General features: G+C 42.7%; 1 protein-coding gene across 2 annotated transcripts; it reads left to right on the top strand.

Annotated features, from left to right (window-relative positions):
* Positions 1-167: 167 nt before the first annotated feature.
* LOC139923775 (bridge-like lipid transfer protein family member 2) lies at positions 168-20821 on the top strand. Of its 2 annotated transcripts, none has more exons than XM_071914626.2 (40): positions 168-257; positions 873-1018; positions 1286-1412; positions 1965-2014; positions 2189-2330; positions 2413-2531; positions 2643-2703; positions 3171-3354; positions 4442-4565; positions 4698-4822; positions 4940-5007; positions 5142-5278; positions 5832-5950; positions 6412-6605; positions 6968-7265; positions 7749-7954; positions 8072-9122; positions 9300-9491; positions 9674-9876; positions 10170-10288; positions 10399-10622; positions 10792-10982; positions 11204-11303; positions 11457-11656; positions 11804-12101; positions 12211-12368; positions 12523-12729; positions 13321-13420; positions 13788-13970; positions 14891-15012; positions 15162-15317; positions 15742-15863; positions 15980-16160; positions 16656-16742; positions 17400-17510; positions 17602-17737; positions 18120-18244; positions 18338-18439; positions 18851-18985; positions 19351-20821. In XM_071914626.2, exons 2-40 carry the CDS (start codon positions 945-947, stop codon positions 19534-19536), a joined length of 6717 nt encoding a protein of 2238 aa, XP_071770727.1. In that variant the 5' UTR covers positions 168-257; positions 873-944; the 3' UTR covers positions 19537-20821. The 2 variants fall into 2 exon arrangements, with proteins under 2 accessions (XP_071770727.1, XP_071770728.1); XM_071914627.2 differs by having other exon boundaries at positions 182-257; positions 876-1018.
* Positions 20822-21731: the final 910 nt, after the last annotated feature.

Below are 21731 nucleotides of genomic sequence, written 5' to 3' on the forward strand. Positions count from 1 at the left end.
ACCCAGTATGTTTGAATACATGGTTAAAAATTAATAGCGGCTTGGACAATATTTTTGGCAGTGTTCCACATTAGTCACTGCCAGCAGCACTTCTCGTCTGCAAGTCAAATGCGATGCCAGCTGAGCAGGGCGGACTGGAAACTGATCTGACTTCAATTCCCCCTCTCTGTTTACTGTGAGAAGAGGACAACTGTCTGAAGACACTGCTCTGCAGCTTTATAGGTGCCGTAAAAATCTAATGCGCTGAATATGTCAAGGTAAATCAGTTTTACTGTTTTGTTGATGGAAGCTAAAGTAGGCTAGCCAAATAAATGTGCAAGTAATGTTCACACTAGTTAGCTACCAAAAGAATGCTGAGCTATCTGCCACTTTCTTAGCTATGCTAACTTAGCTAGCTTTAGTTAGCCAGCGTTAACGTTAGCTTGCTACTATGCTAAAACATGTTTACCATTGATTTTGGATGACGCGGCGGCAAATATTTTAACGTTAACTATTTAATGTGGGGCTAACGTTACTAGCAGCAGAGCAAGGAGTGGTTGTTTTGCCACTAGGAGCTAGTTATCCAAGGGGAGGTTAAACCGAAGATTTTACTTCCATTCAGCGAAGAAGTTTATGTGGCATTTCATGTCCGGTTTGTAACTACACTGTAGTTAGTTAGCTGTTAGCTAGCGTTAAGCTAGCTTAAAAACACTCCACTAACGTTTGTCATTTTGCATAACGGTAACTCAGCCAGTTACAGTAATAGACACAGCACTAGTAATATTGTCTGGCAGATATTGCTTATTCTAGCAACCAGCCACGCCAAGCTAGAAGCACCTGAATGGAAGGTGTTTTCGTGCTCAACTGAAGCAAATCTTTTCCTTCCTTGACAGCAGCTGACACCAAAGAGCAGAGCAGCAGCCAGCCCCATGTCCACGAATTGGGTGTGAACAACTTGGGACAAAATGTCTCTCTTGCTGATATCCTTCCTTCTAATTCTCCTGCTTGGAATAACTCTAGCAGCTGTCCTCATTTTCAGGTAAGTGATTTGTGGCTGAGCTATATAGCAGCACAGCATGTCCAGGACTGCCTATAATACTCGATATGACAAGGAAACAAGCTCATAGTTGTGTGTAGGCAAGATTGGAAACTGTGAGGTTAAATAGGATAATTCTCAAAGATATAGTAAAGACTGCATTACAATGAGATGTAACCAAGATATTCATGTTCATTATTGTAGGAATAACTGGATGAAGTACAGGATTTAACAAAATATTGATACAGTATTGTTTTATCTTTTCCATAGGTGGCTCATATGCACTCTGGCTGTGCGATTCTTCCAGAATGCACTAAATGCTGAGCTAAAGATCAAGTCAGTAGGGCTGTTTTCAGTCCGAGGAATTAGTATCCAGTTTCATCCCCAGCACACTCTGGTAGGTCACAGCTCACACTTTGTTTACATGACATTTATGTATTGAGCTTATGCGGTGCAACTACTTCTCTGTCTGAGGTACATGTTTGGCTTAGTAATGGCTAGAACATATAGTGCAGGGATGGGACAATATGCTTATTTTACAGTATGATTCAATACACGATATTGGTTCAGTATTCAATACAACCACAATACGACATAATAAATATAAATGTGCAGAATTATGTTCTGTCTCTGAGCCACAAATCTTTCTAGAAATGGCATTGGCTTGCTAGAATGTAAACAACAATTTAAGAATGTCATTACAAAGTGCAAATAATGTAATTTCACTGGAGAGCTTGTGAAATTGTGATGGGCAAGCCGTCTCATTTGTGATCACTACAGCAGAGTAAAATGTAGCTAATATCAGGATTCATTTTTCTGCCCCACGATACGTATTGTCGCTTTTTTTGCATTGTGATATATTGAATTTCGATATATCGTCCCATCCCTAATATAGTGTCCATTGTTGTCAGTTTCTGAACTGTAACAATAATTCCTTTTTTTATCACAGGAAATTGACAGAATATGGATTTCAAGCAAACTTTTAAACCAGGACTTGCCGTAAGTTGTCAAATTCATTGTCAGTTGGATGTTTTGTGATTATCCAACAAGAACACCTACCCATACAAAATCCTTGTACAAGGAATTTTGATTGACATAGATGCATTGCCTTGCTGTACGTAAAACAGCAAATAAGTCCTTCAGTTATATGTTAACTGCATGTTTGTATTTCAGGAGGTACCTGGCATTGTGTGTCGGTGAAACCAGAGTTCGGTTTGACTTGCAAGCACCACTGAGGCCTCTGGTGAAGAAGAGCCATGGAAAAAATTCAGGGAAGATGTCAATCAGCCCCACAACTCTACGGTTTCTGTCACAGGTGTGAAGCTTCACACAGAGGTCAGCGCTGCTTGTCAAACTGATTTGTAGGCAACATCTCACTCCCTGTCTTGTGTTCTCAGCTGCTGTCATTCCACATCAACTCAATCAATGTGATGGTGCTGAACCTAACCCTGTCGGAGTCTCTGTGGCACATGACTGTCACAGGCATCACCTTGTTACTTGACCACCAGAGTAAAAGGTGACTATACAGTCCACACCACTGTTTTTCTATCTGCCACTATTAATCTGATTATAATTGTTATTTTGATGAGCACCCTGCAAAGATATCTTTTTAAATTATTCATTACAGGTTGGCTTGGGACTTTTCAGTCGGGCAGCTAAGCAGTAAAGTGCTTAAAAGCAGTCGATTGGTGAGTTTCATCAGAATGTGAAATCATTTTCACTGAAATGGCCACTTGTTAGGGATGGGACAATATGTGATGTGGGGTTCACGATTCGATACAACCACGATACGATGTAATAAATAAAAGTTCAATGACAACAAAGTGTGACTGTGCAGAATTATGTTTATTTTTGAGTCACAAATCTTTCTAGCGATGGCGTTGGCTTGCTAGAATGCAAACAACAATTTAAAAATGTCATTACAAAGTGCAAATAATATGATTTTGTTGGAGAAATTATGACAGGCAAGTCATCTCATTTGTGATTACTATAGCGGAATAAAATGTAGCTAATATTGCGGTTCATTTTTCTGCCCCACAATATACAAAATACGTATTGTTACATTTTTGTATTGTGATATGTTGAATCTCGATATATTGTCCCATGCCTACAACTTGCGGTTAAATTTGTCTGCCTAACATGCCCTTCTGTGTAGGACATATGTCTGGCTGAGGTGTCTCTGAGCCTGTTGCTGTCTGGGGATGTGAGCCTACCAGAGTTGAAGCCAGGTTGTCTCTCCCTGTGTGTGAGGACACTCATGGCAGAGCTGCATGAGGGCCTGTTCCTCAGCCAACTCCTGCTGCCTCCCTCTCCTTCAAAGAGCATTCACAGTGGATCTGGTGAGCAAATGCAATATCAAAATGATTCTCAATTAAGTTAATGAAGTTGTGACCAATTGTATTAAATAGCACAACATATATTTAATGTGAGGCTATATGGTCCTGTTATGCTTGTTCTGAAATGTTTGGGTCCTGGAGGTATACCGTTATCTGTGACATTTTTAGCTGTTACTCTAACCTCAGAAAGAACATAAACCAGCAAGGGAGTGAGGACAAGGTCATATCCAAGAGCAGTAGTGACCTCTGTGTTTAGGTGCTGGAAATGTTCCTGAGCTGAGCTCAATGACAGATAAAAACTTTTATCTTCCCAACAATACCAAATACAAGCAAGTTGGAGGTTTACAATGGTCCTAAAATAGCAGCTAAATTGGGTTAAGTGGTGTTACCAATTTAAAAAAAATTTAAATGCATGTTTTTGTAGTTATTTCTTTTCCTATATTTCTTTTTACTGGTATATTTCTATCTGCATGTCTTTTAGTCATGACGCACTCTTTGAGAAATTAAAGAAAATTACTTTAAAAAGCAGAATAGAGGTTGTTAAGGTTGGCAGTTACACCAGAATAGATAAACATGGAGAACTGAAAGGGGAAAAATAGGGAAGTAGGGAAGTGACACAATAGCAGCGTGCACATTCATGTACTCCCATTCAAAACATATTTTCAGATCATCAGTAAACCAAAGCCTTTAAGAGAGGATTGTAGCATTGCTAGTGGTTGAGCTGTTCCCCGCAATTACCCAGATGCCCAACTATTGTGGGCACAGTTGCACCATTCTCCTGCCTCCTTCCTGTCCTCTCCCTCATATACACACTTCAAGTTACACAGTGAAATAGAGTTTCTATGCAATAATCCTAGAGGATGCACATATTGCCAAATTTCCTGGATAGTCATGGTTGATGAATTAAGTCTAAATCTCATAGTGTTGATCGTAGGCTTATAACAAATGTAATTTTTCGTCTTCAATCATTTTAATGATTTTTTATCTGGTATTCCTGTATTGAATTTAGGGCACTATGTACATTTTTTTGAAAATGCTGTACCTAAAGTTGAAGTTAATGACATTTCTAAATATATTCCTATCCTTTCAGAGTGTGAAATCAGTGAGTTCATCCAAACCGAGACTGTGGAACAGCTTCATCAGCTGATACCCCAGAAGGTCAATGTGGAATTTGAGAATACGAATGTAACTCTGTCCATGCACAGCCAGAAAAGGTGATTCAACATTTTGCATACAGCTGCTTGTATTCCACATGTAGTTCTCGTTTTGCATGACATGATTCCTTATTAGAATGACTTACTGATTCCTCAAATTATTTTTTATGATATTTTCTCCAAACCTTACAGACACTTGAATTGGACTCTGAAGTCTCTTAAGGTCTGCTATGGACGTGAGAGCGAGCAGCTTCCCCTCAGGAGCTTCACTCCTGAGCTGAGCTTTCCCCAGAGCAGCCTGGAGCTCCTTCTAGAGGGTGAGAGGACAGCTGGCCACCAGACGCAGTGCAGAGGGAGAGGGATGCATCAGTGTGTGTGTGTGTGTGTGGGGGGGCAAATCTATGAATAATGTGTTCCTTTTTTTTTATTCACAGATGGACTTCTCCTCTCTCAAAGTAGGCAAAGAATCCTCTGCCTGAACTCCCTCAAGACTGCCCTGCAGGTAAGATAGAGTGGTGATTATTAAGTGTTACGGTTATGGTGATGGTTACGCTGCATGAGCAAAGCCTCTTAAATCTATGACTCATATTTGACATCTTTTGAGTTTGGCCTCTCTTGTCATTTTTGCGCCTCTAGGTTACATCAATAGACATCTCAGGGTCATTCACAGTCAACACTTGCATCATCCACTACCGTCACCAGGAGTTCTCCCATTGGTTGGACCTATTTCCATGGGAACAGCTAATTCACAGGAAAGCAGCACATAGAAAAAGGCAAGTCACAGTAGGGAAAGTCGAACAAACGAGTGTCTTGATAAACTATAATTTGCTGCAAACAGAAGGTTCAGCTTACTGTTTTTTGGGAGCATATTAAGCTTTAATATTTAATTTATTTGCACATTAAAAACCTCCTTTGTCAAAAATAATCCAGTACAACCAGATATTTCCTGTGACATCTGGAATGATTTGTCTTCTAAATGTATGTAAAATTAGTATTTTCATAAAGTTAATCACATTTGGGCATTCATTCAAATTTTATAGCAAAGTGGAGCAAAGCAAAGGAATGTACTCTTTGTGATGAATTGGGTCCTGTGTCATTTGATAGTAATTCTATTTAACAGACCATCACTCACTTTTAAATACTATTAGTGTGAGTGGGGATGCTATAAAATCCCCCACTGTGGTGTGTTTAATATTTTAATACCTTTTATTATTTTCTCTTCTTCATCCATGTGTTTGTGCATCACTCATCCTGTATCGTGTTTGCATATGATAATGTGGTGTTGTGTAGTCCATTAGAGTATTTGCACACCTTCCTGTTCCTTAGGCGCTTCCCCCACCTGGATGCTCCTGTGATGATCAGCTCCTCTGTGTCCAACGTCAACGTGTCTGTTCAGCTGGGAGACACAACGCCTTTTGCTCTGGGCTTCATCTCTGCCCGTGCAGGTACTGTAGGCCGTTCACACACAACGCATGCACATACACACAGAGAGGAAAGCAGGTGAAAGTCATGTGATGTTTTTGCAACATTGCGAAATGAGGGCATAGTTGCAGTAGGCTATAACGGGAAAAGCTTATGGTCAGCACTCTGGAGTGGATTTGTGAATTTGCATTTGGTTTTCAATGTTTTTGTCATAGATTAAAAGAATCTTGCTTCAGTGAATCATTATGGTTGGTATGCTATAGCCAACTACATTGGCTCAACCCTTTCCAAACATGCCAAGCTAGATTAGATAAAGTCTTGTCTTAGATGCAGAGGGCCCTTTAAATGTTACACATTAACTAATACTCCTTTTATCCCTGTTTGGCTTTTAATGCACAACCACTCAAACCACTATACTGGAACAAATTAAAACTTTATTTCCCCTAATGAATGTATGAAGACTGTGTCTTGTCAATGTCTCCAGAACTGCAGCATCTTCTTGACAATAAAGTTGACGAAGACAGCCTGAAGTCCCAGAATGTGCACCAGCGTGCCTCCCTGTCCCTGGACCACTTCTGGTGGAGGGTGGGTCAGGGGTCCCATATCCAACAAGCCCCCCACCCACCTGGTAAACATGTGTGGGGAGAAGCGCTAATCCTAGACTCCCTCAGTCTTCAGGTATTAAGAACACAAATTATTATGGGGCCTTTTTGAAATTAATTCAATTGTATCTATATTTTTGGATTGTTCAGTTTCACTTTTACATTTTTCTTAAATACATAGGCATCAACTTCTACGTTTCAACAAATTTCTCTTAAGTACCAAATGTTGTTTTTACCCAAAATTATGTCTTTGCATGAATTCTGTTTTTAAAACCAGAATCTGTGAATCCCTCTGTTTTGCCCAACTACAAATGAGATCAAAGATGTTAAATCAGAATATATTATTTTAAGAAATAATATTTAAAGTTTACATGAGGGTCAAAGTTTGTTGGCATTATAGATAATAATGGTACGGTTCTTTCAATCTCATCTCTTCAGGGGAGCTTCAACCGACCCCATGTGGAGTCTAGTATCCAGTCTCCGAGTGTGAGCGTGGAGTCCAGTCTGAAAGGGCTTCAGGTGGAGCTCTCGGAGACCTGTGCCCTGTGTCTGTCTCGCCTGCTGTCCCTCATCAGCGTGCCCCGCGACAGGAGGCCACAGCTGTCAGATGTGGCCTCTGTGTCTCCCCCTAGTGACGATGCCGTCCACCCTGACCCCTCCTCACACCTACCGCTGCTTTTCAAACTGGAGTGTTGTCTGGAGGATGTCAATGTGTTCACACTCTCTAATCTGGCAGGTAAATGAATTGAGAATATTGAATGGTGATAAATGTTGTCTGCTCCTCTGCTGGCTCTGTTCACTCATTCACCATTTTGGATACAAACAGTACTATTTTTATTAGGATATTACACTCTACCACAGTCATTTAACAAATGATAAAAATCACAATCTACCTTTTCAACATACATTTAGATGAACAGAATGATTGGGTGGGCAGAAAAGATGTGACTGGTATGTGCTCAGACTCCAATCATCACAAACAACAGCCATTGCATTTGTCAGAGGAAGGAAACCAAATTACCAAAAATATTGTCTGAAGCACAACATGAAAATGACTTTTAGAACGTGCCCAAAAATAAGTCGTGAACAGGCCTTTCTCCCTATGAATGCTCTTTACCATTTTCCATTCTCATCTTTTAGGGCCATAAGACACACAAAATCCTCTTCCCCTTTAGTCGATCAATAATCATCATGTTTTACTTTTTCCTGTTCCCCTTAGGTGCTCTGTCTTCACGGATGGACACCGTCAGGGTGCTCAGCTCTGGGGAGAGCTCCAGCATATCTCTACAGGGCGTTAGCCTGTCTGTGGTCAAGACACTCACAGAGAACATGGAGCCATGTTGCCCCGCCTCCCAAACCCCAAACCCTGTCCTCAAACTCACCACTATAGCCTTCTGTCACCACATCACCACCCGGACCTTAGAGGTAGGTCAGATCTTAATCCACTTCATCCCACTGGACTGACATTACTATGCCAATATTGTATTTTCATTGGTGTATTAATGTAATGTTCATATTTTTTTCTTGTCATGCCTTAATCAGGTTCAGTGTGAAGAGGAGCTCACTGTGGAGTGGACGCCATCAGACCACATGTTCCTGTATCAGCACATGACCGAAGCCCATGCTTGTTGGGTAATGCTTTGTGGAGAGCAAGGAGAGGAGAGTCCAGTCAAATCTGTGGACGGTGAAGTTCTTTCAGGCCAGAGTAAGGGGCTGTGTGTGCGCGTTGAGCTGGGCCGTACTCACTTGACAGCCCATGTTAGCGAACAGAACTATATCCTCCTGCACACAGAAGCCCTCTCACTCTCCACACATGCCGGTTCCATGCACATGCGCTCCCCTTGCCTGATCCTCAACTTTGATGGCAACAACATCTTCTCCTTCAAAGGGCTAGACGTCGAGACACACCCAGAGCTGGCCGAAATGCAGCTGCATAGAGATGCCTTCCCCTTCCTCACCACCCATCAGAACCGTGTCTGGGTCCTCACTTGCCCTACCCTCGCTGTGGAGTTCCCCTACCAGTACAACTTCTCAAACACCTTTGACATGGCCATTAGCGTGCAGAAGTGGCTGAAGACTCTGCATCGCTCCCCAAGCCAGTCCACTGCTGCCCAACGTCTGCCCCCTGACCTCGTCTTCAAAATCAGCCAGTTCTCGTTTGTCTTCCTGGATGACGTCTTTGAAATCAAGCTGCGTGACAACTATGAGTTGATGAAGGACGAGAACAAGGAAAGTGCCAAGCGTCTGCAGCTTCTGGATAAGAAGGTGGCAGATCTGCGCAAGCAGCATGGAGAACTTCTGCCTGCCAGAAAGATAGAAGAGCTGTATAGCTCTCTGGAGAAAAAGCACATTGAGATCTACATCCAGCGCTCACGCCGCCTCTACGCCAACACGCCCATGAGGAAGTCTCTGCTGACCTGGACTGTGTCAGACTTGGAACTAGTGGTCTTGGCTGACCACTCCCTTCATGGGCCAGAGAGGGTGAGAGAGCAGCTGAGGGACATTGATGGAATCAGTCCCTTCCCCAGAGATGGACTTCCTTTGGTGGTCCAGTGGTGCCGCGCTGTCAAGTTCAAACTCACCGCCTTCTTGGGTTAGTCACACAAAAAACTATGGCATTTATTGCAGATGTCACTGCAGACAGGATGTATGTAGATGAAGCTAAATTGGAAATAAAATGTAATTAAGGACGTCAGTGTTTTAGTTAGACTTCTGCTATTTTCTTCATACAAAAAGAATTGACCTCTTTCCTCTCTTTCTTCTGTGCCAGTGAGAATTCGCGACTACCCCCGTTACCTGTTTGAGATCCGGGACTGGGAGCTGTCAGGTCGTCTGATTGGGACGGAGCAGGATGGACAGTCACGGGCTCATCGCAGACAGATTGTCCCACTTGGCCCACCATGGGGAGATGTGACAGCCCACAGGAATATGCCACCACTCAAGTTCTACTATGATTTCAAATGTGAGTCATGGGAGTCATTAAATGCTGCTCACAGTGCTATCCCTCCAGCACAACCCTGAAAGCTGATGTTGATATTGAAATGTTATATGTTCAATTCCCCTGAAAATCCCATGTGATCTATCAAGTGCTTCTCACACTAAAAACTCTCTAACACTAAAAACTTTTATTTCCTCTTTATACAGCTAACATATCTCTCTACACTATTGTGTGGGGGCCATGTTGGGATCCTGCCTGGACTTTGATTGGCCAGGTGGTTGACCTGCTGACCAAACCCACGGTTGACCCCTCGCCCCCCCTGGCCTGGTGGGACAAAAGTCGTCTCCTGCTGCACGGACACTGGGTTATGGACATTGAGCAGGCCAACCTTCATCAGCTGGCTACAGAGGTAAAACATTGTACTAGGTGTACAATGCTTTCATTCATGTTTTGTGCATTCCCATTAGAACTGTGGTTATGTGGCATAATATGTGGCATTTTAATGTTCCAGTTGTATAGATGCGTTTGTGACAGAATATTTGTTTTATCAATTCAAATTTTTAATCAATTGATTTGATGGGGGGGGGGGTTTGTTTGTTTTTTTTGTTCTTGAGTTTCTTTTGTTAACTGAGCTTTATGATTCAAAAGAAAATTTAAATTTTTACTCAATGCATGATAAAGATTAATCTTTAATCTTTACAGGACCCATATAACACTACAGAAAACTTGCACTGGGAATGGAATAAGCTGAACTTTGATTGGAAACCAGGGCAGTTTGTTTTTAAAGGTGACATGGATGTTAACGTCAGGACAGCCTCAAAGTAAGTGGAGACACTGGAGGTTGGATTTCAAATATGAAAGATTTAAGGGCTAACTAATTTCTGGAGAATTGCTCAGTAATGCAAGTTTCATTTTTTTTCCCCCATCTCAGGTACGATGATATCTGTTTTCTACACCTGCCCAACCTCTGCATGACCCTTGACCTCCAGTGGCTTTGCCATGGCAACCCCCATGACCATCATGCCGTAATGCTCTGCTGTGCAGAGAATGTTGCCGACGTGACCTCAGGACAACCTCATGACTCCTACAGAGCCTTTCGCTCCGAGAACCTCAACCTCTCCATCACCATGGACCTTAACCAACACTGTGGCACAGGTGTGTGGAGTTCTGTTAGATATTTATGTTTTCCCCCTTTCATTCTTATAAAAAATGCAAAATACATTTTCAATAATTTAGTGGAGAGGTGTAAGCCAAGCCCATTACACTTTAAAACCAGTACTATATTTGTGTTTTTACTGGAGAGAATTATACTTCTTCCTTTCAGAACCGTGCCAACCCAGAATCCTCCTGTACAGCAGCACACTGCGCTGGATGCAGAACTTCTGGGCCACCTGGACCAGCGTGTCCCGACCAATCTGCAGAGGCAAGCTCTTCCACAGCCTCAAGCCCGTCCGCAAGAAGCTGGGTCAGCACTATAAACAGATGTCCTACACAGCTGCCTTCCCACAACTACAAGTAAGTGTTGTTTTTTTTAGGCTGACTTACAGCCACAGTCCACTTCAGATGAAAAACGTATTTTATAGAAAATCTTGAAATCTGCCTTTGGCATCACTTAAGATAATGATTAAAGATAATAATCTGGTTATTCCCCCTTATTGCTTTAGACCCAGTATCATCCATTTAAATGTGTATTTCTAAAGCATTGCTAATGTAACCGTGTTTTGTGTGTCCTTCAGGTGCATTACTGGGCCTCCTTTGCCCAGCAGAGAGGCATCCAGGTGGAGTGCAATAAAGGACACGTCTTCACTAGAGGGGCACAGAGACTTATCCCACAGGGTAAGGGGCTTGGCATGATGTTTCAGAAATAGGAAATTATCCATACATACAGTACAGATGACTGAATTAGACTCCCAACATAAAATTAAGTAGTTTGTATATTTGTTTAATGTCTATGGATGCATGTTCATGTGTGTTCTAACGGTCTCTCAGCTGGCACTGTGATGAGGAGACTGATCTCTGAATGGAACGTGACTCAGATGGTTAGTGAGCTGTCACAGGTGACGGTTCACCTGATGGCCTCCACCTGGGACGAGACGGCTGACCACCAGATCAACGCCCAGGTGAAGAAGACTCACCTGGTCAGCCTGTCCTCTCTGAGCTACCAGCGACAGAGCAACCGCATGGAAGAGGTAGGAGCCCAGAGTTGGTTCTTTTGACGGACTGGATAGTGTCGAGTACGAGCTTCCGGTTGCATTTTTCACATGCCTGTTAACGTTTACATGTAAAACATTTTGTTATCTTTAATCAGAGGCTTTTTTTTTTAATACTTCTGACAGGAGGTGAGCCCCAAGGATGAGAGCAATGCCTCCTACACTCACAAACTGCGCTTGGTGGACTTGCGTGCCTCCTGGACCACCACTAACAGGAACATAGCCTTTGGGCTGTATGACGGTTATAAAAAGGCATCTGTATTGAAGAGGAACCTCTCCACTGAAGCTTTGAAGGGTCTGAGGATCGACACGCAGCTCCAGGCCAAGAAGCTCAAACGCTCTCCCTCCAACTACTCTCCTACCACAGCTCCTACTACACCCGTTACGGCCAGCACCAACCGAGCGGAAAAAAGTCAGAATGAAGGTGAGGAATTTGCTTGACTAGTGGACTCTCTGTAGAAAAAGACCACAGTCCATTCTTTTAAGACAAATTTTTACCCCTTCCCTTATTCCCCTCCTCCCTCATTCTATAGGAACATCTATGCTCCAGAAGCTCATCGAAGAGACGGATAAGTTTGTGGTGTTCTCAGAGGAGGACTCCGGTGTCAGCGACCAGCTGTGTGGCATCGCAGCCTGTCAGACTGATGATGTCTATAACCGCAACTGGTTTATCGAGTTGGTCAACTGTCAGGTAATTCCCTTGATGATAGTATTTGATTTTTTATCCAAGTTTTTCCAGTTTTCCTTAGGGCAGCATCATGTAAACTCATGTAAATTCCTACTTATGCCGGATGGTAGTGTAGGTGGTCCGTCATTTTAATCCTGCTCTGCTTTGTTTTGCCTAGATGATGCTACGTGGCACAGAGACAGCAGGCTGTGTGCTGGTGTCTGCAGCCAAGGCCCAGCTGCTGCAGTGTGAGCACCACCCAGCCTGGTATAATGACACCCTGAAGCAGAAAACCACCTGGACCTGTCTGCTGGATGGCATGCAGTACTTTGCCACCATGGAGCCGAACCCCTCTGAACAGGAGGACAGGCAGCTGTGGCTGGAGGTAGGCACGGCTCACACCTGCCAGTTATTTCATGGTGTCATAAAGGCTTGGATAAGTCTTAAAATGTCTTCAAGTATATCAACTACATTCATGGTCTCAAAAATGTTATGTTTTCTCAGTATACAGTTTGTTAGAGCTAGTGAGAAATCAGCCCAGTCATATAGATTTTTGATGTTTTTTTAATTTTCTCCTTTATTTTAGTGGTGAAAATTGGTTTTACATTTAATTTTAACTGACATTAAATAGGCCTTAACAAATCTTTAACTTGATGAAATTTGCAGACAGCCTCTATTAATAATACATTATCAAAGGAAGGGAAATATTGAATGTCAAGTAGCCATCACACTGAGAAGTTCAAGAGCTAGAGCACATTTCCTCATTATTCCATGGTTTCAGAGTGTAAACAGTGTATCTCCCAAGTTATGTTAGTGTTGTAGTGTGCAACACAGTGTTTGAAGTTGAAGAAAACTCTGCCTCTAGTCTGATTGTCACGTTACTCAACTACAACATCACATTTCATGGACGACTCTGTAGTCCCTTCCCCCATAGTTTGCTGTCGCTGCTCTGACTTTCTGGTGGGGTTGTGTTTAGGTGAAAAACATAGAGGAGCACAGGCAGCGTAACCTAGACTCAGTGCTGGAGCTGATGGAGAGTGGCCAGGCTGTGGGAGGAATGGTTAGCACCACTACAGGTATGGCACACAAGATCACCACATGGTAGCCACTTCCTAATCCCTGAGAATCCCTGGTTTTGTGAAATATTAGGTATTACTGAACACTGACCATACCTCCTCTACACCTGCCAACATACTGTATCCCATGCACAGTGATTCATGGCATATGCATGTTTGGTGTGTAATATATATAGTGTAATGTCTTTTGTATGTCTTGCACTGTCCCGCTCTGTTGTGCCTGTGCCTTGTGTGTCAGTATGTCCTGTGTTGCTATGTGAGTTGTTGACAAGACATTTATCTATACATTTATTTTTCTTGGTGTCTAAACTGATTCTGATTCTCTGCAGTATTTTAACTATAATGTTCCTTGTCTATGTCTATGCAGACTGGAACCAGCCAGCCCAGGTGAATGAGACCCAGCAGGTGCAACGTATCATCTCCCGCTGTAGCTGCCGCATGTACTACATCGGCTACAGCCACGACATCGACCCAGAGCTGGCCACGCAGATTAAACCACCAGAGCTACGGAATAACCATGAGAAGGAGGACCTGCTGAAAAAACAGGCTGGTATGTTCTGTCACCTACATAAAGCTTAAATTTGTATTTGTGGCAGGAACAATGCATTTGGTTTCATATAAAAGGAGAGGACGCCTACATCTGTCATTGATTGTCATAACACTGAATTCACCACAAAGAATCAGACTGCAGAAACTTAATGACAAGGCAAGCACACACAGCTTAAGAGGGTGAAAAGAAAAATGGAGAAAAAAAAGAACCTCACTCTACCAAGATTTGGCCAAAGAAAGGGTGAAGGGTGGAAAAATGATGAATACCGTAAATCCTCTAATAGTGGCCTGTAGTCAATTAAAAGCCGGGTCTCCGATAATGGCCGGGGGCGTGGTCGACACGAACAAATAAAGGCCGGCCTCAAATACAGGCCGGGGGGAAAAACAAAGGAAACAAGACTAGCCCTCAGCACGCCGAAACCTCCAACGGCGATATGATATAACTGTATAGATTCTGTTCTTAGCTTCAGTTAGCTTCAGCTTACATGCAAACAACGGTGGATACCGGTAAACTCCTGGTGCCTGTTTGTAACTGTAGTTTGTAGTAACATACAAGTGCCACAAGATGGCTCGGCCGGCGGAAGTCTCTGGAGCATGCCATCATAGATTACCGTAATTATCGGTAATGCATTGCAGTAACAAAAAAACGGCTACCTAACGAACCCCAACAGAAGCAGATCAGAAAACAAGGAGGCTTAGTACTAAAATATGAGCAAATATACTTATCAAACAGAGGGAATTAGAAATAAAGGCCTGTCTCTAATATAAGCCTGCTTCCAATAAAGGCCTGGTACCCTCTGCAGTTGAGGTAAATAAAGGCCCGGGCCAATATTAGAGGATTTACCGTATTTAGCTTTTATTAATATTTTTTTTTAGCTGCAAGGTATGAACTCTAAGAATGTTACCGTGATACTTCTCCAGGGGCTGTGGACACTTTTACCCTCATTCACCATGACCTGGAGATCTCCACCAACCCTGTCCAGTATGCTATGATCCTGGACATAGTCAACAACCTGCTGTTGCACGTGGAACCCAAACGCAAGGTAGGAGAGAGCTCCAGCTTTTCAGTCAGCTAATGGTCCTATGTGGTGGAGTTTCAGTATACCGCTATCATTGATTTGCATTTCCTCACCACTCTTTAATCTTCTCTCATTCCTCTCTTTGTTTCCTCCTGACTGTCTGGTGTGTCCAGGAGCACAGTGAGAAAAAGCAGCGTGTGCGTTTCCAGCTGGAAATCTCCAGTAACCCTGAGGAGCAGCGCAGCAGCATCCTGCACCTCCAGGAGGCCGTCAGACAACACGTTGCCCAGATTAGACGCCTGGAGAAACAGATTTACTCCAACATCAGGGTGAGACACATCATGCCAAAATCACTAGATTCAAGCTTCAAAGCTAAAAATTCATCCTAATTCTCCTAAAGCTAAAAACAAGTGAGAGAAAACCCTGATCTGTGATGTCTTCCAGTGACATCTTCCAGAGCTGCTGCTTTGACAATGAATAGGTGAACAACCTTGTGGAAATTGTGACAATATCCTGGGTAATTTTCTTGGGATCTCTGTCCATTTTACAGTTCACCATTACTGTAAAACCGAGCTCATTTGGTTGTAAAAGCTCAAACAAACATGCCACGTCCGCAAAGTCTGCCTTCATTGTCCTTTATATGAAATTCCAGGTAGAGTTGGACAGTGAAGTTGAATCTCTAATCTACTCATTATGTTACAAATTGCATTCCATTGAAATCATTAAACCTGTGCCTCCTTCATCACCTTGCAGGCACAACCTGAGGAGCTGAGTGGCGATGAACTGACAGAGATCAACGTGAGACTGCAGAACCAGCTAAACCAGGAGAAGACTGACATGCAGATGAAGAGTGAAGAGCTCAACATTCTCATCAGGTCTCACTTCAGCTCTCATTCCCCCAACACTACTCATACACTCATACATACAGAAAATTTCCCAGGTTAAAACTAATACTGTCTCCTTACTGTCTTCCACCTATCCTCTTTCCCAGGTGTTTTAAGGACTTCCAGCTGCAACGGGCAAACAAGCTGGAGCTGCGTAAGCCCCCGGAGGATGTGAGTGTGGTGAGGAGAACAGAGATCTACTTTGCCCAGGCTCGCTGGTGTTTGACTGAAGAGGATGGCCAGCTCGGCATCGCGGAACTGGAGCTGCAGAGATTCATGTACAGCAAGGTGGGCGTGGAAAAGAGCCACAACTGTCTGGAGTTATGGTGGGATGACTTTCCTACTCTAGGCAGGACAGCAGAGTCAGTCCTTATCTTCCATCCTCAGCTGAAATCTCACCTCTTTATGAAGTACCCTCTTCACACTGAATCATCTCCCCTCTCACATAACCTCCTCTGCTGTTTGCTCTAATTTGCTCTTGTCTTGGAAAAAAACATTCCCTCTAAATCTCTCCCTACCTCTTATTTTTAGCTGTTTCTCTATTTCTCTATTACCTGACCATCCTAGGGTCACAGGTATATGGTCTGCAATATATTCTACTGTTGTTGTATATTTCTATGCATAACAGCATTAGCTAAATGCATAAAATGGAATTGCAAATAGAATATTGGCACTTGGAGGCACTGTCACATGGTATCTCATGGCTGAAACATTTGATATTGCACTTTGTCACAGCTAGAGTGTATATGTTGACTGCACTTTGGGAATACTTTCTCCCTACAGCTGAACAAATCTGACGACACAGCAGAGCATCTCCTGGAACTGGGCTGGTTCACAATGAACAACCTGCTACCCAACGCAGCATACAAGGTAAATCAACTTCTCAGACAGCTTCTCTGATTTGGCTATGTATTTTTCTTTTATTTTCTATTTTTTTCTATCTATTAATATTTTAGCCTTATTTATGCAGCAAACTTGACAACATGTTAGTGTGGTTTTCTCTGTTAAATCATGGACGTTTGACACTGCCTCCTGATAAACCTGTGAAAAGACAACCATGACAATCATCCTTTTGAGAAATCTGATGACGGATTTTGTCAACATGTATTCACAAAGCCTACTAGGCCGTGTTTACCTAAATTTATGACTCTACTTGGTTTCCTCTGTGCAGCGTGTGAGGGTATGTACAGTGCTGGTACAGTGACAGGACGTTGATGTCTGTGTTGACTCCATCTTGTTTGTCCAGATGGGATCACTCAGTGGCTCTTCAGATAGTTTGATATTCAGTGTTGCATGTGCACCCACGGATTCATTGCTGCATGTGCAATCAAGGACTCATTACAAGTGCACTTCCATCCTAATGGTGCTTTGCATGTTGTGTTCATAACATCATGATTTGAGCACTGTGTGCTGTTTCACATCAAAGTGTGTCATGTTTTTCCAAAATGATGACAAATGTGCGTATGGGACTGACTGCAGAGCTTTAATGTGTGATGTAGCTGAAATTAGTTTCCATTTTTCTCTCAGGTGGTACTCCGTCCTCAGAGTGCCTGCCAGTCGGTCCGCCAGTTTGCTTTGCGCATCTTCAGTAAAGTGCGCCCTCCTGTGGGAGGGATATCTGTCAAAGAACACTTTGAGGTGAGGAGAATCACATGCGACCACTTCCACTGAAACATTTGGATTGTGTTGTATTTAAGATTTTTGCAATAACAAATGTTTCCATCATTAGGTGAATGTGGTGCCTCTCACCATCCAGCTAATGTACCAGTTCTTCAAAAGAATGATGGGATTTTTCTTCCCCGGAAGAAATGTAGAGGAGGAGGAAGTTACTGATGAGGAAGACAAGTTTCGATTGGTTACTACTGGTATGTTTTGGTCAACTGTGGCAAGCTGACGGCTGTATGCTGAGTAGCCTCTAGTCTCCATCCTCTGCATGTGCTCACCAGCCTGAAATCCATACTGGGCAAATAACCAATCAATAGTAGTTTTCCATTTTCTCTGCCAGGCCTTTGTGTGTGGTATTGAATAGCCCGTCGCAATTTTATGTCATCCCTCCAAGCTATTAAAAGGCTCTGTCAGCTCGGGTATGCCCTTGAGGTGCCTGTCTGTGTGTGTGTGTGTGCGTGTGTATGTGTATGTGTGTGTGTGTGCGTGTGTGTCTGCTTTTCAGTATGACTCAGTGGGAGTATAGGGTGTTGGGTGAAGAGTCACCCAGAGGCCACAGTGCTGATGTTCTCTGTATCACAGGTATCCCAGTCAAGCCGCGGCAGCTGTCAGAGGACACCATGGGTGCTATGGGCCCGAGCAAAGGTGTCGCCCAGGGATTGAACCGCACCGCCGGGGTCAGGAGGTCGTTCAGAAAACCTCCTGAGGTATTAATGCTTTTTGGTTCTGTTTTTGCCCAGATGTTCAGAATAACAACAGAAATAAATGTAATAACGGTTTACTCTAATCTCCTCCATCAGCATCCGGTTGATGACATTGATAAGATGAAGGAAAGAGCTGCTATGAACAACTCCTTCATCTACATTAAGATTCCCCAAGTGCCCCTCTGTGTCAGCTATAAGGTGGGTTCCTGTACAGCCAAGCACTGTTACTGAGCTCAACATCCATTGTTATTTTGGATTCAGTTCCGCTTTATTAATGATGGAGAATAGGCTTGAATAGGATACATAAATGCACAAAGAATACACAGACATTGACAAGGATTATTGTTCTTTATTGGCCTCAGACCGGGTCAGGTCATTCATTTAGGACTATCACAGTTCGTTGTGAAATAGATTTTCTAGGCTTTATTCACTTTAAATTTTTTGTTTTTTTGGCCCTCTGGGCCAAGTGTTACAACTCTGCATTGGCAGCATTATCTTACTACACATCTTAAATCACAGTATTAACCAAGCAATGCTGTTTTATGTTGCTGGTCTGATATTTCTAAGATCTTGAACTAACGTTTTACTGTATAAAATCTCCATCCTCAGGGAGAAAAAAGCAGTGTGGACTGGAAGGACCTGAACCTGGTTCTGCCCTGTTTGGAGTACCATAACAACACCTGGACGTGGCTAGACTTTGCCATGGCTGTGAAGAGGGACAGTCGGAAAGCGCTTGTAGCACAGGTACAGAACATGAAGGGAAATACTCATGCCAAGTTTTTCACTCATCTCTTCATCAATTTCCCACTAGTTCAAACCCTTGTAGGCTATCATTCAGTGTTTGTTGTGATATGTCATTTAAGATCACATTACCAACATCTCTCATATGATCTCATTTAGTTTGAAACAGTCCCAAAATCTGTTGTTGACAGACATTATCAGTAATCTGAAGCCATTATCCAAACTGAGCGGTCTCTATTTTTTTAAATATAAAAATCAAGGATAAGTAGTGTTGGAATCAATGCGAGCAGCAGAAACAATATAAATTTACACTACAGTTGCCAAGTTTTGTATTTATGAACTTGCTCTTTTTCTTCCTTGCTGTACAGATGATAAAGGAGAAGCTGCGTCTGAAGCCCGCTTCAGGCTCAGACTTGCGGGGGAAGGCATCTGAAGGGAAGTCAGACAACAGCCTGCAGCAGCAGGAGGAAGATGAGAAGGCAAGGCTTCTCATTGGGCTCAGCACTGCAGACAAGAGCTCCAGCAAGAAGAGCATCTTCAGCCGACGCAAGTGACACACACCCACAAACACACACACACACACACACCAGAACCTGACTGGATGATCCACTACGGCAGCTACCACACTCCCACAGTTAAGGGATCAGGGAAAGAGCGGACTGTTAAGGGTAAGAATATCAGTCTGGCCTTCCTGGATCTGGTCTGATGTGGACCAGAATGGAAAAGGAGGTGGTAGAGCCTGTTGGGGAAAAGGATGTTTTAAACAATGTCAGGAGTTACCTTCTCACGCCCTGTGAACCTGCTGAACCCAAAAGATATTCTGTAAAATAGTTTTCTAGAAGATACTCCCATTTCTCAGAATTTAAATCATGGCCCAAATCCCCTGCAGGGAACTCAAACAGCTCCAGGACTACCAGGGTGTCACTTTGACCAAGCGTATATTATCTCATTTATTTATGTGCCATTTAAATTTTTACACTGCAGCACTCTGCAGCTTTCAAAATAATGACCAATTAGGTTGCACTGCAGTGTATGATCGATTTATGTAGCTGGCACCTCACTGTGTTACTGTTTTCTCTGCTTCTATAAATGCAAGATGGAGAGCACCTTTTCCTGCTGGCTCAGGAACACTGTATGTCAAAAGTCTGGTAGAATAAATAGGACTAAATGGAAAGCACCTTGAGAACCACTTAAATGCTGTCATTTGTGAAAATTAAGTTTAGAAATACCCTAAATATATATATATATATCAGTTTATGTTTTTTATGAATTAAAGATGAGAAAAAACATTGTATATGCCTGTATGATTGTCACTTTGACAGGAAGGCCCATTCCTATAAATGACCACAAATATGCTAGCTTATTTTTTACTTGTATGTGACTGCCTGCATCTTTCAGCCGGCTGACATTTTATTGTACCTCACACCAGTGCAATACACCAAGAAGAGAGCAGCAAAAATATATTACTGTTATATTTTACGGCACTTGTTTTGAGGACACTGACAGTCGTGGCAAAAATATGTTGCAGCTAATCGCTGAGTGATGTTTTGTAATTTTAACACTAAAGCACTTTTTATGCAAAGTATTTTGATATTTTTGTAACCACGGTTGTTTCTGTTGAATTACTTGTATAACTGTGCTGCTAAGCCTGTCATTTCAGTCACATCTCCACTGAAACGTATTTTTGCCCTAAACATTTCAATTAAGCGGATCATAACGCAACGGATCGACTCATTTCACTGTTTTATCACATTTATTCTGATTTCTGTCAGTTCCGTTTTCTGTCGCAACTGTCGCTGCGCTTATTGTTTATCTGTCAATAAAAGTGTTAAATCATGAGTTGATTTGCGTCTGAATGGTTGTGTTGAACAAGGGGGCAGGTCTCTGAGTCACAGCAGCATGGGGAACGGAGGGGATGATTGATCATTAATCTGACAGCCTTAACTGGAGCGGAATCGAGCCCGTCCCGCTCTGGATGAGAACCGAACAAGAGGCTGCGATTTGTCTCTCCAGCCGATCAAACTGCAGATTTCTGTGCATCAAACACCGTGATGGCCGGGACGGGACCGCGCGGTTCTGAAACAATGGAGCACGCGAGAGGAACAATTTCCTGTTGATTTTTTTTTTGTGTGAAATACTTTGGTTGATTTCTCCCTAAAGAATGTGATGGGCAGCGACATCAGTAAAAACAGTAAGGTGAGTGAATCATCTTTGGTTAGATAAGCCACAGCCTGCAGTTGTTTACATGTTGTGTAGATATTTTTTAACGCTGCACAGATATGAACCAGATGGTCAAATCCAGATGCCCTTATATGTATATCTGAAGTTTTATTTGCAACAATGCCAGAACATTGATCATGCGTGCGTTGGATGTGTTGCGCTTTGCAGAGCAATTTATAGCTTTGCAGAGCAATTTATAGTTTAGTTACATAAGTATGAAAGGTTCTTTAGCTGTCTAAATTAATTGCAATTAAATATAAATAAATCTGTATGTTCTGGTGAGGCTTTTAGTGGGATCAGCGTGTTTTGAATGCACTGAGATGTGTATAATCCATGATGCAAGGCGCCTTGGGGTCAATGGGGAGTTGCATTAAAAGGGACGAGATGCCCGAGACACTCTTCTCTTCTTAGGCCTGGTATAGAAATGTCTGGGTAGGTCCACTGGTCCAGGGTCAGTGCTCTGGAGGAGATTTCACCACTTTAGATGAAACAGAAGCCATGCCAAAAATAGATTTATTGATTAGGTGCA

The sequence above is a fragment of the Centroberyx gerrardi genome, chromosome 6, assembly GCF_048128805.1.
Source record: "Centroberyx gerrardi isolate f3 chromosome 6, fCenGer3.hap1.cur.20231027, whole genome shotgun sequence".
In the NCBI taxonomy this organism is placed as follows: domain Eukaryota; kingdom Metazoa; phylum Chordata; class Actinopteri; order Beryciformes; family Berycidae; genus Centroberyx; species Centroberyx gerrardi.